Source organism: Micrasema longulum, unplaced genomic scaffold (genome assembly GCF_059751315.1).
Source record: "Micrasema longulum isolate JH-2025_06_02 unplaced genomic scaffold, ASM5975131v1 h1tg000469l, whole genome shotgun sequence".
Taxonomy (NCBI): domain Eukaryota; kingdom Metazoa; phylum Arthropoda; class Insecta; order Trichoptera; family Brachycentridae; genus Micrasema; species Micrasema longulum.
The window spans coordinates 536,702-556,960 of NW_028277667.1; the positions used below are offsets into that span (position 1 = coordinate 536,702).

A 20,259-nucleotide genomic window follows, 5' to 3' on the forward strand; every position below is an offset into this window, starting at 1 on the left:
TGTGCTATTATGTACATATGTAAAAAATATAATGGAGGTAAATACCTAAATGTGTATATTTACATAGGTACTTAGATATGTCAGTAGACATATAATTTTACCAAAAATCTGTTTAAAATGATTTTACGCCAAAGTAAACCTATTTAATTTCCAACATAAATCAATTTTCCATACATTCCTATCACAAAAACATGTAGATCACGATAAAGGTTTCAGCTCTTTTACTTCACAAAAGTGAACAGATGGAAGAGTTGAGGAAATGTGGATGTTCAAACATAGGCAGAATGGTGGATGTTTACACAGTGTGTAAAGTAGCTATTTAAACCAGCCAATGACAAGTCATAAACCCTGTAAATGCCTAGACTTCTATATTCCCTTCTCAAAAATGTTTTTTTTCCCTCTCTGTTGCAACAAATTTAAATATAAATAAGACCCTAGGGAGGAAATCCAGCCAGTCTGCAAGTATTTGTACATACTTAAAACATTGTTGAATATTAAATACAATCATAATGGCACTTCAAAACGTATTTAATTTCATATTTCAGCCTATGTCTCAAAAGTGATATGCGAGGCATAACACTTTGATCTGTGTTGCTTCGCATCTTAGCAAAAAAAAATCTGAAAAAATCCAGCACTAGCGGAAAGATGGCGCGGAATAATATATAGCAATGAAATAATTTAATTTGCACGAATGGAATTTCTTTTATGTTACAACCCTGCTTTAACTCTCCCAAGTGTAGTTTTTAGCGTTTAATCTACACTTCCATTGTACGCTGCAATTGTTCTAAATGATATCATATCTCGTGTTAACTGCTCCCATGTCTTCCAGTCCCATTTCTGCTCCACGAGCGGCCATTTTGTCCATTTCCAACATTTCGGGTGTCCAAAGCAAAACTGTTTAATTTTCCAGTGAAAATTAGGGAAATATTGATATTTTAAACAAAGTGCCCCGCAAAAGTGAAATAAGCGAGGGAAAATTTGGCGTTTTCAAAGAGAAGGTAAAAAAGGCGATTTAATTTCATTACATATAATTGCTGCTAATTTTTTTTTTTTAATGTTGATAAATATATGACGAATTCCTTCTTTATTATTTATATCATTTAACATAAAGTATAGTTTATATAAATCAAATAATAAATATTCAATCACTACAAAGATGGTGAACGGTAATTTAAATTTTTTAGCATATAGTGCTTTCTATGTTTACTTTTGTATGGGTACTATTGTGTACCATATTTATATTTATACTTAATTTTTTAATTACTTTAATTGTTATTATTTTTTAATTTTTTTTGAGATATAAAAGAATTTTATTGTATTATTGTTATCAAAAACATTTTTCACTTTGTGGTATGACATTTTACACTTATATGTTTATAAATTTATACTTATATGTTTATAGAATTTTATTGTATTTAATCTTTAAATATATAATTCCTCTGTACGTGTGATGTCACCGTACTCCTCCTAAACGGCCTTACCGATTTACGTGCGGTTTTCAGAGAAATATAGATCTATACGCTGTGCATGTTCGTTCAAATTTTTCAATCTAATATGTAAAAAAGTATTTATTATATAAATAAAAGACGAGTGATACTTTAATCCACAAATTTGGAATATCCAGTGACCGGTTTCATCGCTTTCACGACATCTTCGAGACTGGTTCACTGACCAGCAATTGTCAGCTTCTTCCAACCAATCAAAAGTGTTGTTAATACAATGTCTCGGATTATAAAGTTTTATTTATCTGACAGACTAAAAAGACATTTGGACTTTTTTGGTGTAAGTCTTTCTAAATTTAACCAACACTAAAATAGACTAGGGCCGTGATTATGAACGGCTATCTTCATCGGTATATATTGAGACAGTATAAACTAATACCGATATTTATGTACAAAAGTGTGTTTATTTGTATGAAAATTCAAAGCATCTTGGTCAGGTTTTTATTTATACAGTCGAAGATAACTTCCCATTGTAATCGGGGCCCAGATCTTGTTTCGATGTCATTAATTTTTCATTGTCCTAGATTTTTAAATGTATTTTATTTTAACCGTACATTTATACATATTAAAAAAAATATAGTAACTAAAAAGTCCGTAGATAAATAAATAATTGAAGTTTCGAAACGTATTCGATAGAAAAAAAAATAGTTCTTAACATAAGTTTTATCAGTTTTTTTTATTTATTTAAAAATAGGCACTAAAACTAAAATAAAATGATAAAAGTTATACGTCATTCGTAAGAAAAATTTCTGCTTTACAAAATAACCTGAGCATTTTCGACACCTTCCGTTCGCGTTCAGTCGAGGAAATAAAGGAGATAACAAATGCGAACAGACGCTCGACTCACACACGGCAGGTTCAGGGTTCGATTCCCGGTGAGAACACAAAAATTTAAAATGTTATTTTTCTCAAGCCTGGGTGTTCTGTGATGTAATTCACCGCTGTAATTTGGCCTTCTGGACTGTTGTGGTGCAAAAAAAATCAGATATGAACAATACATGAAATTTATATTTAAAGCACGTGTTTATTAATTAAAATAAAATGAATATAAAACAATTTTGTTTCTGACCACTTACTTTTTTTTTCTACCGACCGGTTTCAAAGCTACACAAACTTCTTTATCAAGCTATAATTAACCAATGAATTCTACCCTATTTTATTTTTACAGTGATATCTAAATATTACATAAACTTAAAACCCACTTGTTCTCTAAATCATTTGAATAAATCCGTAGCACGTGACAACAAAATAAATTATTTTAAATTAATTACAAATTTAAAAGCTTCAATTAAATTAATTTAACAATAGAATCACCATGTAAAGCGCCCTTGAGGTATTTTATTACGAAAATGGCGCTATATAAGTTATCCATAATAAATAAATAAATAATAATAATTTGTTTTATTTTTTTGTTGCGTCCTCTTGTTTTCTTCATTTGGAAATAACAAACACAATTTATTTTCACATCATCATCATAATTTCCCTTCTGCACCTAATGGTGCATAGGGCACTGTATCTTGATCATTTTTGTTACATGAAAGTAGGATGATCAGTCTTACGCTTCAGGTACCAGTCCAGGGACTATAAAATTTTCCAGTGTAAAAACAACCTTTTAAATAAATATTTTAAATCTTCCATGTCGGGAATCGAACCCGAGACCTCTTGCATGGCAGCCTAACGCGCTGACCATTACACCACGATGCCGACATAGAATTATACGTCACGAAATGATTGAATGATCATTCAATGATCTTCCACAAAGCATCATTAACATGAAAGATCTTCAAATGAAAAAAAAAGAACTCAATAAATATCTTCTAGATACTTAATACAGCTTGTTTATAAATAAATTTGTAAAATATAAATAAAATAAATATAAATTTATTTCAACAGAGAGGGAAAATTTTTGAGAAGGGATATGGAAGTCTAGGCATTTACAGGGATTATGACCTGTCATTGGCTGGTTTAAGTGGCCACTTTACACACTGTGTAACATTCACCATTCTGCCCATGTTTGAACATCCACATTTCCTCAAATCTTCCATCTGTTGACCTTTGTGAAGTAAAAGAGCTGAAACCTTTATCACGTGGGTGAGATTCATCCGGCTGAACCAAATCACCTACTAGGCAACGCCTGAAAACAATTTTCCAATTTTCATACTTCTTCTTTTACCAGGTAGTAATTCAACAATGTTTGATTATGTCCAAATGCTTGCAGACTGGCTGGATTTCCTCACGAGGGAGTTGTTCATATTTAAATTTATTTCAACAGAGAGATTGAATTGAATTGATTTCTCTCTGTTGAAATAAATTTAAATATGAACAATCAGAAATCAATTCAATTCAATCTCTCTGTTGAAATAAATTTAAATATGAACAACTCCCTAGGGAGGAAATCCAGCCAGTCTGCAAGCATTTGGACATAATCAAACATTGTTGGAATAAATGTAATATAAACTAATCATAAAAAAAAAAAATTGTCCCACCGAAAAGTCTTCAGACTTAGTGGGTAACAAATTCTTGTATAAATTGTTTAATTATTAAATAAACGCTACTCTGCAGCACTGAAACTGAAAAAAAAAGTCAATATTTTGACATTTAATATAAGGTGTTCACGGATGTTGCATTGTAATCGCGAATACGATAAACAACCATGGTGAGAAATTGTTATCACGTCGCTTATCAGCACGTCAATAGTTATTTGTGATTTGGTCACAGGCATATACACTACTTATGAAATGTCATTGGCTGGTTTAAGTGATCACAGTGTACTATTTACCATTGTGCCTTTGTTTGAACATCGTTATTTTTGTACGATAATGTTTTTTCTGTGTAAAAGCGTCATAATTCGCTTTGTTGTGATATATTGTATGTTTTTTGGCATGTAAACACACAGTTTTCTCCAATTAGCGATAATTATGCTAAAACGGGTCAGAATTGAAGCAAGCGGAAGTAATGTTAATTATTTTAACTTTTTTAACAAGTTGTTGGTATTTATCTCTCATATTGCTTTTGACATGCATAACATACATAATATTGTACATATAGATATAGATAGACATATCATAGTAATCTCTCTTTTTATATTTCACACTTCCTCTCTTAACTGTCAGATAACATTAAAAAACATTTACTAATTATGTTTTGAAAAAAGTTGATAGGCTTTTGTTACTTCTGTAATGGGGTCTTTCCATGTTTTTGTATTGTTTACCTTGCCTAATCGAAAGAGATAAAAAATACTATAGTTCTTAAAATTTAGCTTGATTAAAATTACAGCTGCCAAACTAATGTCAATAGTGGCGGGAAATTACTGATCACTGATCATGTACCGATCAAATCGATTTTATCAGTTTTTTCATGCAAACATGAAACTCTGTTTCCGAAAATTGATATAAAAACGCTTAAATAAGCCTGTTATAGTGTGTTTAATACAATTATTCACCAAAAAATAAGACATTTATACTTTTTTTGTGAACATTATAAAATGAATTATTTTTTTATTCGATCAATTTACATTGATCAATTTGTCCCATCTCAAACGTTTTTGCAAAATGATGTAACCTTGTAAGAACGTCGTTAATAATTAGGTTTATTTGAGTTTTTTTTTGTTTTAACGCTGATTTTATATATTTATGTTGATTTATATGTCAAGCATTGTATTAAAAAACTAAATTAACATTCCAGCTATGAATGATTTTTCATGTGGCAATATAAATTACTCCTTAGACGTCATTACAAAGTTATGTCGTCACTATTGCTGACAACTGTCATTCTAATCAAGCTATATTTTAAGGACTATAGAGTATAAGACCTTTGAGATGTGGTGCTACAGAAAAATATTAGGAATTTCCTGGAGAGACCACATCAATAAAGACGAGGTTCTCAGCAGAATCGTAGAAGGGAGGCACCTAATCAAAACTATCTCAGAGATGCGAGCCCAATGGATCGGCCACATTATGCGCCATGAGGTTCTCCTGCTTGACATCATAGAAGGAATGGCTGAGGGGACAAATTACAGAGGGCGCCCCCGACGGGAATATTTGGACTTGCTTAATATTTAGAGCAAGTATGCGAAGATTTAAAACTGCGTTTCTTATGTCGAGCTGAAGAGGGCTGCAGAGAATAGAGACCAATGGAGTACGAGATTCAGGACTTTGCTGCAAACCATTCCCCAAGATTTTAACTGCAAAGAAGCATTATTTTTTATGAGAACGGTACTAATATTTTTTTCGTGCGACGTCGGATAATGTTTCTACAAAGATTTAAAATATGCATATTTTGAATTACCTGAAAACGAGACGTTTCGCGCCCTGTAGGACAAACGGCACGTGTGACGTTTAGGGGCCAAATTTGTACGCAATGTTTATTAGAAGCGCAGTCGGCGGTCATAACGCGTGACGTCAAAATTACATGATGTCAACTGCGGGTCGTTTTGCATGTGATTATTTTTAAACCTGGAAATTAGTATTGAAAACTTGTTTTGAATGCATTGATAGTTATATCATTAGAATCGAAAAAATACGATTCATGTTCATTTTTAATTTTGTTCCAAAACGTTGAAATTTTTATGGAACGTCGTCAAGAATCTTGACGTCACAATTATCAATGCCGCGTTTTTCTAGTGACATATTTTTGTAGGATTTATTTTTTAAAGTTTTGTATGAAAACATATGATTTTAAAAATACAATTAATTATTTTAAATCCATTGCACATATCTTTATCGGTATTCGTAGTATGTGATATTTCCCTATTGTGACAACAAGATTGACAAGAGACAGTAGTATCAAAAGTTCTAACACGACAAAAAAAACCACCCGTTATTAAAAATGGATTAAATAACAATAGTATATTTATATTTACCTTTTATTAATAACATATATAGTATTAAAGAAACGGCACAATCACAGTCCGGTCAGCAAAAGTTCTGTCGCTCATTTAAGTCATTTTACCGATAAAAATATAATACCTACTTAGATTTAGTATCAACACAACGTATTGGGGATTCCCAGTGACAAATAGCTAAATATAACATTGTGCAAATTCAGTAAAGAAACAGTGTTGACATTGAGATTTATTGTATTCAAAAGTGAATTTTTCCTCACTTCCTCTTTTCATAATAGATGGTACAGAAATTCCATTCATGACTTCAGTCAAAAACTTAGGTATTATCATACATAAGCATTTAAGGTGGCACGATTAGATTAACGAAGTAAGTCGTAAACTTTATAGCAAAGATCACAGAATTTCTTGCTAAGCAAACATTAGTCCAGAGCTTACTTCTTCTACTCCTTTATTATGCAAATGTATGTTATCCATATGTATGAATTACTTGATAAGTTGGAACGATTTCAGAATGTTTGGATACGTTATATCTTTAATATTCGCAAATTCTACTACATAATCGAATATTGCACGCAATTATACTGGCTCAGTACTCAGTACAGGGCATTTACAACATTTAAAACAAAAATATTCTATCATTTCTTCACAATATTTTAAATAATACCACTTCGCCTGTTTATCTGAGAAAGCTTTTTCAACCTCTATCACAACACGGACCATCTCTTCATTCCAGTAACGAGAGAACCCTTTTAATACCCTTTCATCGCTCTAATTTTCTTGCCTCCTCTTTCACAGGAGTAGCTGCTCAATTGTGGAATAATCTTTCCACTAATGTTAGAAACGCCCCTTCTTTATTTTTCATTTAAGTCAAGATTGAAATGTCACTATCTAAATATTTCAGTTGTTTCTTTATCCTTCTTCTTTCCTTCCCATCCCCTCTCCTCTCTTAATAGTATAGTGTTCATTTTTCATATATATATTTTTTCTTAATCTTTGGTTTTAGTTTTGTAAAAAATCTTAAGATTCAATATGTCCATGTACTTTTAACTTTCTCAAACTGAACGGTTTGGGTAGGTAGGAAGAAGTCGCCTTAAGGCAATATGCCCGCCCTTATATGTATGTAAATTGTTGATGTATATAAATTGTATATGTACTCGTATATAAAGTGTTAAAATAAATGTTATACGTCATTCTAAAAAAAAATATCTGCTGTACAAGAAATTGTGTTAGCTTTTACGTTGAACATATTATTTGATTTGATTAAAGGCCTTTAAAATAGAATGTCAAGTGGATGAGTGTGAGCACTTTCGACAACTCCTTCCGTTCATGCTCAATCGAAGGGCTGCCAAAGCTGCTCGCGATATTTGTGCGGTGCATATAATACAAAAACGCGACACGACATTATAATACATAAAAACAGTATTTTTTTTAAAAATAGTGACATGAAAACGTATCCATAGTAACTTAGTTTGTTTATTTCACCAGGGCTGCATTCAACGAGCATGCATATGCCAACAAAAATTGAAGGATACTCATTTTTGGGACATAAAAAAGTTTGTATTTTAACGTTAACAATCAACATTAGTTTTTGGAGGATTCTAATCAGGTTATTTCCTTAAATTCCTTATAATTTAGACCCATTTATTTCTTTTTACTGGATTTTTAGAAATGCAAAGACAATATTAACTCACGTTTATTATATTTTGAAACCGCATTCCTTTCAGTGCATCACTGTAACTAAGAAGAGCTTCGCACTTGCGCCGCTAGGCGTAGTTTGACATTTACAAAAAATAATATTTGTATTTGAATCCATAGAATCACAATATACCAGAAGGCGCGAAGAATCAGGTTTGCGTACATCGCACTGTGTCCAAATGTCTGACATCCCGCCTGCGCGCATGCGTTAAGTGGCCGCGTAATATTACCAAACCGTGAACAATTATATTAATAACGCGCGAATAAGATAATTTTGTTTCATGTCATGTTATGTTTTACCATACAAAATATTTTACTGACTGAACTATAAAAAAAACAGATACTTTTATTAGGCAAACGTAAAAAAAATCATTAAGTAATCATGTAATAAAGTAAAAATAATATAGTTCAATATTATACTAAAGTTTATTAAGAGAAAGCCGGGTTAAAAAATCGACTTCCCTGGCAATACTAACAATATGTCTACCTGTGTTTTATTGAACTATCAAATTATTGAATTTTTATTGAATAATCGAATTCTTAAATAATATTTGTGAATTCACTTCTTACACATGAAATGTGATCCCATCCTATTCCCTTTTAATTCCAGTAGTATTTTGACACTTGCAAACGACACAAAACGGCATAATTGAATTTAAATCAGCAGTTGCGTACTAAGTTACGTCTATAGAGTAAAGCTAGGGTTTCCTGGGACAGCGGTGCCCGTATCCGGCCGTAGTGAACGGTGATGCGGTGGACAGCCGTCGTAATGGTGACTAGAGAGTGGTTTTTTTCTAAGGGTGTTATCGTATATATTGATTGATGAATCGAAACCACTGTCCTAGGAAACCCTAGCTTTACTGACTAAACGTAAAACTACTAATTTATGAGTAATTTAGTCGGCTTCAGTTTGATGCGCGTACGCGGTTTCTGTTTTATCCATTATTTCATTATAATTCTTTGTTTGAATATGAATTGTTTTAAGTTTTTTAATCACTCAAAAACAAACAATTATAAATGAAAAGTTACGCAATCCTTTTTACAATGTTTATCCGAAAGGTTTTTACACGTTTTCATAACACAAGTGGGCATTTTTGTTTCTATTCTAAACGTCACGCCTGGCTGGCGGTCGAAGAATGACTAAATACGCGTTGGGAATGACTGAGCGTTTGGGCATGAGTTAAATGTCATCATTTTTGAGGGTTCAGGGCATGCCTATGTATTAATATGTCAATGCGGCTACGTGGGAATGGTATAATGTTGAAATACACCTAGTTTGTAGGCAATTTGCTTAACATCACATTTAAAAAAATAGTGTTCTATGAGAACAATACAATATTGTCTTGTTCGAGCATCGGACCTATTGTCCTCGTATTAATAGATTTTTAAAGGACACGACAATGGACCGAGACATTGTCACAGATAGGCAGTTTGTCTCCGCAAGACAATTTATTACTCTCATCACTGCGCGCGGCCGCATTGTCCTAGGGTGAATGCGCACTCATTCGCACGTGCGTTTATACATCCACAAGTATAAAAAATATACAAAATAAATATTTTAGTACAAAAAACAAAAAACTAAAAAATAACATATTTTGCTAGCAATTTAGCTAAAGAAATCAAGGAGTTCTCTTTTCATGACCCATTTTTTAGCATATTTTTTAAGGGTATGATTGGTTAAACTTTCCATGTCTCTCCCATTATTTATTTCAGAAATCATAGACTTTTTCATAAATACAAGAGAACAATTTAAATAAGTAAAAACAATTACAGATTTCATAATTATTCCTTTTCCGCACTTAATGGTGCATAGGGCATTTCATTGGCACTCCAATCGCAGCGATCTTGATCATTTTTGTTACATGAAGGTGAGATGATCAGTCTCACGCTCCAGGAACCAGTCCAGAGACTATGAAATATTTTTAGTGTAAAAACACTCTTTTAAATTAATATTTCATATCAATCATCTCGGAAATCGAACCCGAGACCTCATGCACGAAAGGCAAACGCGCTGACCATTACACCACGAGGCTGACAATTTCACATTAATTTATTATGAATACAGGAGAGGGGAGTAAAATTAAAAACTAAAAAAAAATATTTAAAAAATTAAATAAAAAGTACTTAAAAGGGAGAAGATATTGTATAGTTCCAACTCTACTTTCATCCCCTCTCTCTCTGCTTCCATGAACATTTATATTTCTTAGTTAAAATTCACAACCAACAATAATTAATTAGATGCAGATAGTAAATGTACATATGAAAAGTAAAAATTAAAAGTTGAGCAGAAGATAAATTTAAAATGTCTTTAACAGATCTGATAAAAATATATTATTTACTGTGTAATATTTCGATGTCACTAAAACTGTCATTATAGGTAGTCTGTATTCTTCGAAGAGTGCTATTTTTAATATAATTAGTCTGTAAGCGCTGAATGTCGAAGAGTGACGAGTTCTACGGACAGGGACTCGATATGAAATGCTTCTAACAATTTCTGGCTTATCAGGGCACATATTTATTAAAGAAAGCTCATATCCAACATGATACGCCGAGTTGCGAGATTTTGAACCGTATGAAAATTAGCGGACTCAGTCCTACTTGAATATACTTGTATAGTCTGGGAGCGAAGAAAAGTGCATGTCTCTGTCCTAATCTAATTTTACAGAGGGGCACGTTGATTTGAAGGCTAAGCCTCTGACTGATTCGACTTTATTTATTTATGCTTTATTAAGTTGGTTCATAACATCTTAAGAACTAATATAAACTTTTAATAATATTACAATTTTTTTATGAAAATTTCTCAATAACATATTTTTTCAAATTAATTTGAAATATTTAGATTTTTTCTATTTCCTTTATTTCTTCAGGTTACTCTTTGTACAGCTTCAATCCCTCGTACAATGAGTTTTGAGATTCTGTTTTTCTCCTTTTTGGTAATCTTATCTCTTTTTGCCCCTTGTGACATTGTTGGTTAAATTTTATCATGGTTTTTATTTTATTCATCCCCGTATAAAAATTGCCACATTATATTTAATTTGCTGCTTTACTGTGAGCAAGCCAATTTCTTTGTGCATTATTTCTACATTAGAATAGATATTTTTTTTAGTATAATTCTCATCGCCTTATTTTAAAGATTTTGTATATTTTTAATTTCTCCTTCATTACATAAAAAAAGAATGGAAGAACAGTAATTTATGTGTGGATATATTATTGTTTTATATATAAGAATACTACTTTTTATATCTATTACATTTCGTAATCTTTCCATGAATGAATTTTTTTTGTTACATATTGAGAATGTGTTTTGAAATTCAAATATCTATCCAAGTAGACCCCGAGATAATTTATTTCGTCCACAGAATTTATATTCAAATTATCAATATTAATATTGTAACCCTGGGGTATTATTTTTTTCCCAATATACAAATATTTTGTTTATGATATATTTAATTTTAATTTATTCACTTTTAACCATTTTGATATATTTCCTAAATTGTAATTAATCTTATTTATCACTGTATCATAATTATCTCCTTTAGGTTGGGTTAGATTAGGTTTTAAGTTAAGTTACTGTTAAGTTTTTTCGCGTGTACATTTATACATTTCAAAACCTACACGATACACTCCTTTTATAAAAATTATTTCAGTTTATTTCAAAATAAGTTGGAGGGGTAAGTAGTGGTTTTTTAATGAATGAATTTAAGTTGCTTAAATTTAAAATGGCCACAAATTTAAATTGGACTTTTTTCGGTAGACCCAATCAAAGTTTTTAACGTGATGTTTTTTTATATCAATAGATGCGTTTTTAAAAACTGCATCTGTCTAATTATGGAGTTTTGTGTTATGGCGGTAATGGCGGTTTCGCTCTGAAGTTAGCCACAAGTTGCTCAATCACAAATAACTATCAACGTGCTTAAAAACATGCTAAGCATTTGAGCGATCACAGTGAACAATAATGAACACGCTTAAGTTATCGCAGTCATAAGTCAACGCGTGTGTAATCTTTAAGTCAACGCGTGTCGGTTTGTTTTTTGTTTTCCTCGCAAATAAATACAGTTCATTCGCAAAAAAATCGACATTTACTATAAAAAGTAATACAATATATTGCATTTGCAAAAAAGTAAGGAGTATCTAATATAAAAAAGTGAAAATTAAATTACAATTATTATGGCGACTGCTTTTCTTGACATTTGGCTTGCCAACCGCCGGCTAAATGCAATAAATAGCATGATAAATAATAAATAAATAAATAAATAAAAATATCAGTTTTTGAATATTTTTCATATTTACACCGATAAAATTCAAATATGTGATTGCGAAGCAAGCGAAACGTAAATATTTTGTCATTTTTTATTTATTTTTTATTTTTATTTTTTTAAAGGAATAACCCGCTAAGCCTCTATTTTGAGGCTTGTCAGCAGGTGGGATAGAGGGGATATGGAAGAAGGTAATGAAAAATACACAACAACACCCAGACCAATAGAGAAAAAAATCTTTCTTGGATTTTTTTCTTGCAACTGGCGAGAATCGAACCCGCGACGCCAGTTTCACAGATAGCCGTCTAACCAACTGCGCCACGGCGCCTGTCGCATTTAATATTTGGTGTTCACGGATGTTTTATTGTGATCGCAAATACGATAAACAACCACGTTGAGAAATTGTTATCACGTCGCTTATCAGCACGTCGATAGTTATTTGTGATTGAGCTATAGAACAAAAAGATCGAAAGGGCTGTTGCGAGATTTGGGTCATCCATAATGCAAAATCCATGGGAGTCTTTTTCTTATCGAAAAATATGGCCGATTTAAATCTTATTTTTGCAATAAAGCAAAATTTCGGGGTCTTTGATTTGTGGCCCTTTTGTTTTATTGACAGCGAAGTAGCGAATTATTGACATTAGAATGTGTCGCCATCTATGAACACGTTTTGTCAGAAATCTGATAAACTTCCGAGTATGATATAATCTCTCAGTACAGCTCAAGTTTTTATATGATAAGTGATATTAGCCGCAATTGATAAGAAAATGGTAGAGTTTATCGTAAAACAGTGTTCAACAGGTGTGCCCGTATGTCAAATGAAAAATATTCTGGACATTACTAACTGCAGGTAATTTCAAACAAATCTTTATTAATGTCGTTTTAAAACAAAGTTTATCCATTGCTGTTATCCGAAAATATCGAATTACAACTTACACAATACAATTTGTATATGCAATATAGAATATTACATATGTATGAAATTACATTAAGTTTTTCACGATAACGTAGTTTGATACCAAAAAGGTGTTTTTTTTTCAGGATAAAATTTTCAATTCGTAAAACTGTCTCTTGTCAAACTCATTATCATATCCGCACCCTAGTTGGAGCATATGGTATCCACAAAGAGCCTCCATGCATCTCCATCGGCTGGCGCTCTTGGGCGTTCTCCCAAGTCTGGTTCTCGCTCCGAAGCTCTGACATAAACTGTCAACGAACAGTCAGCTGTGGACGTCCAGGTCGTCGAGAACCTGATGCCTTGTAAAGTAGGCAAGCGTGGTTAAGACTCTCAGGAGGCATCCGTAGAATATGGCCTAGATAATCGTATCGCCTTCGCTTGGTGACAGTTGTCACCGGAGCTTGCTGCGTCCGTTCTCTTATTATTATCTAACCAACCATGTTTAAGATATTGCAACAGAGAGGGATACATTTACTGGGCTTATGACCTGTCATTGGCTGTTTTAAGCGGCCACTATACACACTGCGTAATATTTACAGTACTGCAAATGTTTAAACATGTATATTGTAAAATGTATTTAATGTGTACACTCGTATGTGTGTACAACTGTACAGTATATAATGTCGTCATTCTCTTTATGCATAGGGCACTGCAATGGTATACCAATCGCGGCGTATCTTGATAATTTTTGTTACATGAAGGTAAGTTGATCAGTCTTACGCTTCAGGTACTAGTCCATGGAGTATGAAATATTCAAGTGTAATTTATTTTTTTTGCACCACAACAGGCCAGGAGGCCCAATTACAGTGGTGAATTACATCACAGAACACCCAGGATTGAGAAAAATCACATTTTAAATTTTTGTGTTTTCACCGGGAATCGAACCCGGAACCTTCCGTGCGTGAGTCGAGCGAGTCTTGACCGCGAGGCCGCGTAAATTTTAAATACAGATATCATGTCAACCATGTCGGAAATCAAATCTGAGACCTCTTGCGTCGCAAGTAAACGCGCTGACCATTACCTACGAGGCGGACAGTAATGTATGTGCAAATTTACAAACTACAACAGAGATGGAGAACATTTTAGAGAAAGGAATATGGAAGTCTAGGCATTTACAGGGCTTATAGCCTGTCATTGGCTGGTTTAAGTGGCCACTTTACACACTGTAACATTCACAATTTTACCTATGTCTGAACATCCATGTTTCTTTCATTCTTTCATTTGTTGATTTTAATTGAATCGTTGATTTCGAAAACGGCCAAAACACGAAATCAATGATTTTATAGGAGAAAAAAAAGCATGGTCCTCATTTTTTTTTGTTTTATAAGAAGTGATATTTCATTTTTATATTATTAAAACATTAAAAATAAAACTAGTCCGACTTGCGTGGACTTAATTGAGGGTATTGGAAGCAAACTTTAAAATCTCAATTGAAGAAGTTTTTGAGATATTTGCGAAAAACTTTGAAAAAAGAATTGTGAGATTTCCAATCATGCTTTGCTAACAAATGGAGAATGCTAAGTTCGCGGTGTTAGGTAATAATATTGAAATCTGTTTATGCAAGATTTAGATACGGTTTTAATTTACGCTATTATTTATTTATTTTTGTTGTTTTTTTAAAAATGTTTTCATCTTCTTTATTTTAATTTAATTTTATTTGACTTTATTTGGAATATTTACTACTATTACATAAAAATAAGTGTGATTAACAATTAGAGTCAACAATGTTTTGAGTATGTCCAAGTGTTTGCAGACTGGCTGGATTTCCTCCCCAGGCCCATGGGAGTTATTTAGATCTAAATTTGTTGCAACAGAGAGGGAAAACATTTTTGAAAAGGGAATATGGAAGTCTAGGCATTTACAGGGCTTATTACCTGTCGAGGGTTTCAGCTATTTAACTTCACAAAAGTCAACAGATGAAAGATTTAATGAACTGTAGATGTTACACAGTGTGTAAAGTGGCCATTTAAACCAGCCAAAGACAAGTAATAAATGCCTAGACTTCCATATTCCCTTCTCAAAAATGTTTTCCCTCTATGTTGCAACAAATTTAGATCTTAATACTAAAAATAATTTTAAAAATCCACTGTTAATCCCATAATACGTTACATTATTATAAGAAAAGAGTTTACATAATTGTATGTGTGCGATTTTTGTAGGAGATAGCTTGGTAAGAGATTTGATTATTAAAAATATATAAATAACTAGCGAACCCGACAGACGCTGTCCTGCCCCGCTGGCTTGCCTGCTTAGCTTGGAAAAATACTTTTTATTGATAAGTAGGTACCTGGGTACATGGTAGAATTCTAAAACATAAAATAATTGATTTTCAAATGTAGAATTCTTTTTGCAAATGTCGAACTCAGCTCTTCAGTAAACAGGGATGCACATTATTCATGAATGCGGTTTTTAAAAAACGTATTGAATGTCAGTTAATATTATTTTAGTATTACCAAAAATCCGGAAAAAGAAATAAATGGGTAGAAATTATAAGGAATTTAAGGAAAGAATCTGATTGAGTTTCACAAAAAACAAAAGCTGTTGGTAAACATTCAAAAACAAACTTTTTAAATACACAAAAATCTACATCTTTCCATTTTTTTCTAAATGCATTTTCTTTGAATGCAACTCTGGTAGATCGATGAATAAAACATTTATGCTCCTTACTTCTTTTTTACATATTAGATTGAAGATTTAAATATCTACGAACACGCACAGCGCAAAGGTCTATATTTCTCTGAAAACCGCACGTAAATCAGTTAAGCCGTTTAAGGAGCCGAGGAGTACCGTGACATCACACGTACAGAGGAATTATAAATATAAAGATAGTCTATACCCACTTTCGGAACCTTTTTAAAAATATTTTTGTTAAATAGTGTTATGATGTTATGATGTTATGATGTTTTGATTGTATTTTTAAAACGTATGGTAAATTTCATAACCTTGGCACATGAAAAAATATAAAATAAATAATAAAAATATGACTTAAATGGAGGATACAATTTTTCGCTTTGGTTATTTTCGAAATTAAAGGTTCAATTTAAGTGTTGATGTTATTTTAAGATTAAAAAATTTCAGATCAAACGTTTGAGCTTTGCGGCAATTTTAGTTCACCAAATGAAGATGTTTTTTTAATTCTTCTGTCCCTCCATCATTTTTTTGTATTTTTTCTAGATCTATCTGGAAGAAAATGCCCTCAGGAGTGGAGTAATGTGACATCGCCATGGCGGAAACCAAGCTGAAGAGAGTGCTGAAGGTTACCACAGTGGGAGATGGTATGGTGGGGAAGACATGCATGCTCATAGTCTATACCAGGAACGAGTTCCCGAGGGACTATGTGCCAACAGTGTAAGGAATATTCATTATTAAAAATGTACTTTTATAATTAAATTCTGGCAAAAAAATTTCCATTCCTCTATTTGTTTTTATGAAGCAAAGGGGCTGATGATGAATACCGTCCCTTGAATAGGGTTATAGAAAAATATCACGATCTTTTTTTACAATTTTAAAATAAGGGTTTATGAAATATTGTCGAGCAAAAAAAGTATTTTTTAAAACTTATTAGTAACATAAAATAATATGCTACGTCCCTAATATTTATTTTTTTATTTATTGTACGGCACAAATGCCTTTTACAATATAAAATATAACAATATAATGAGTTAGTTAGATATGCAAAAAATAAAAATTAAAAAACAACATTAAAACAAGGGTATTAAAAGAATAACAAGATATATGTACATATACATGTATGTATGTCAGCACACAAAATATTTAAAAATATAAAATGAATAAACACCAGATCATTAGCATAAGTATCTTTTGCAAATAATTCTTTAATCGTTACTATAGAACATCATAAAAAAATTATAGAGATATGATTCGAATTCACAGAGACTCGAGTTAAAAATGTCGATATGAGAGGTACATTCGTTTCCCTAGTCTATGTATATGTTACGATTCGGTTAAATTTTGAAGTTTGTTTGTGGAAGTTTAAATTTGAATAGAGCGTCATCACAAATCTTGACGCCACAATCGTAAAGGCTGTACATGTCGCGTAGCGACATATTTTTTACAATTTAATTAAAAAAGATATGCATGAAATCATTTCTCCACAATATTTATATTGATTTTTAATACAATTATTTTTTTAAATCCATTTCACACGTTTTTATTGGTATTCGTAGTATGTGATATTTCCCTATTCTGGGAAGAAAATGTACGAATGAACAATAATTATTTCTTGGGTTTGAAATATTCTAATACAGGCGCCGTGGTGCAATTGGTAAGACGGCCAACTGGAGTCGCTAGTTCGATTCCCATGAGTTGCAAGAAAAAAAAATTAAGAAAGATTTTTTTCTGAATTGGTATGGATGTTGTGGTGTATTTTTCATGACTTCCTTCCATATCCATTCTTTCCCACGTGTTGACAAAATCTTTAAAAAAAATATACATGAAATATTATTATATTTGCGTTATTTAGAATTAACATCAACTTAAACTTCTTTCAATGCTCCTATCACCAACAGAGTACCTCAGTCTGTATAGCTTATTTGTCTGTCACCATCAATCTAATTTTCCCAATGAGGAACTTTAGCCCTACGGGAAATTGGATACAAAATTTTTTTTTTTGAGCGCGATGAAAATTAGAGCATTAAATTGTACTGCTAAGTTTCTTGAAAGTGTACGAAAAAAACAATAAAAATATTTTTATAAAATCGCACTACTTTTAACGATGTTACTGGTTCATATGAACCAACCAATCATATGAGAGCTGTACAGGATATCCGGTTTGCTTATCATTAACGATCCAATCCGAAGAACTTACAAGGAAGAACCTCTGACGTCACACGCGGAGTTATTTCAGAAATACAAAACTTTAAAAAATCATAGCGCTGATAATACGATATATAAAAATAAATTTTAAAATTTTTGTTTATCAACAAATAAAAAAAGACACTGAACATTCTCATTATGACGGTGCATTGGAAGGCTACGTTAGTTCATTAGCTTGTTATTAGACCGGGAGAATCAAGTCCACTTGAGCAAACCAAAGCTATCGCCACTCCTTCACCGGACATTCTATACCAGCTCATATATGAGCTGGTATAGAATGTCCGGTGCGCTATAGCGCAAGCTTTTCACGGCATTTTCCAGTTTTAAAGATTCCCTAATTCAGAAATATATCCAAAATTAAAACCTATCAAGCGAAAGAGAAAAATCACAAATCCATCATCAACCATTCAAAATCTGGCATCATCCTATTTAAGACCTATCATCCGGCCTATTAACTAAAAAATATGAAAACCTAATTCTACATGCGAGTACTAATACATCCTTGACAACATACCGCGACCACGAAAGAGTAACCCAACCCATCCCTCGGCCGATACACCCCTCATATTGCTAGTGTATTAGTAGCCGAACCTTCTTCCCTTTTGCAGAAATTGTCAATTTTTAGTTTATTTATTTTTTTATTTATTAAAAGAAAACAACGGCCAACAAAATAAATATTTACAAATAAACCAAAATTATAGGCCAATTATAGTTTACTATACATTACTAAATACAATGTCAAAAACAGAAGAAAAAAAGCGTACCTTTAAATAGCCACTCCACATTATTCCACACGTAAAAAATAAGAAAATATTACAATAATAATGAAAAAATAAAAGAAACAGTGTTTTGTTTACTCGGAATTGAAAATCCTTTCGCCGGCGGATCAATACGGAGTTATAGGGGGCTATCAGCCCTCCCCTCTTTCTTCTTTCAAACAAGAGAAAATAATTACAATATTGAAGTGTACAAAAATATAAAATATTGTGTAGGTAAAGTTAGATTAAATTATGATTATTATTTTTAAATAGGGTTCTAGCATTTTCTTTAAACTTGTTGAAAGTGAGGAAATATAAATCGATATCAGTAAAAAACCTGTTATAATTATTTAGGATTCTGGGAAAAGATGCATTCTTATTATTATTCGTGCTTGAAATACCAACATGAAACAATTGTTCTTCATGTTGAGGTCTTCAGGTTGAGGTCTTCGGGTTGAGGTCTTCAGGTTGAGGTCTTCAGGTTGAGGTCTTCAGGTTAAGGTTTTCAGGTTGGGGTCGTCAAGTTGAGGTCTTCAGGTTGAGGTCTTCAGGTCGAGGTCTTCCAAGATAGCTTAGGCGTAGCTGTGAAAAAGAGGCATCTTGAATTAAGGCTCTCTCGAGTCACCTGAAGGCCGTGTCCAAGCCGGGCCGGGCCTATGGCATTTGAGATACTAACTTAATATATGAGATTGCTATCACGCTCGCCTTATGGCAAAACAATGCATCTCGAAAAAGCTCAAACTGAGATAATCGTCTTTAAAATGTTTTATGGCATTTTGATCAAAACTTTCATATAGCTACGCCAAGTTGCCAATTGGCTAGGAAGCCTTTTAAAAATGATCTTAAATACCATATGATAGATCTCAGAGAGTAGAAATGCATCTCTTTGCATCGTTTTGCCATCAGACTTCGTTTGTTTGGTTTCTCATACTTTAATGTTTGTACTTTCTACTTTTCAGATTTGATAATTATGCAGAAAACTTAACGGTAGATGGAAACCATTATAATGTTACGTTATGGGACACGGCGGGACAAGAAGATTATGAAAGATTGAGGCCTTTGTCGTATCCTAATGTAAGTTCAAAAGTGTTTATTAAATACATACATTTCATCCTTATTACTAAGTTTTTGGTTTATTGTAACACCGAGTTAAGTTGGGCTGCTTTCGGAAAACTGAAATACGTTTTCAGAAATAAGGAAACCTCAAACAATTTCATGGCTAAAGTCTACAAAAACTCTCGTGTTCTTCCGGTGACAATTTACGGTCTTGAAACCATGTCACACACTGCCAGAAGTGTCCACAAAAAAGACAAATGTTGGGCGTCACTTTAAGAGACCGAATAAGGAATGAAGAGATGAGACGCCGAATTGCAGAAGAGTGGGAAGACAACATGGCAGTGGGCGGGTCATG

General features: G+C 32.5%; 1 protein-coding gene across 3 annotated transcripts in view; it reads left to right on the forward strand.

Moving 5' to 3' along the window:
* The window catches only part of RhoL (Ras-like GTP-binding protein RhoL), a 41,828-nt gene that overhangs the window by 14,204 nt on the left and 7,365 nt on the right, over positions 1 to 20,259 (forward strand). The window contains exons 1-3 of one of the 3 annotated variants that reach the window (XM_088226809.1): positions 766 to 998; positions 16,429 to 16,602; positions 19,808 to 19,922. In XM_088226809.1, the coding sequence (XP_088082935.1) occupies positions 16,478 to 16,602; positions 19,808 to 19,922 (240 nt within the window). In that variant the 5' untranslated portion in view covers positions 766 to 998; positions 16,429 to 16,477. Of the gene's footprint in view, positions 1 to 765; positions 999 to 12,615; positions 13,147 to 16,428; positions 16,603 to 19,807; positions 19,923 to 20,259 lie in introns of those variants that run through there. The other 2 variants (XM_088226810.1, XM_088226808.1) reach the window with 2 other exon arrangements.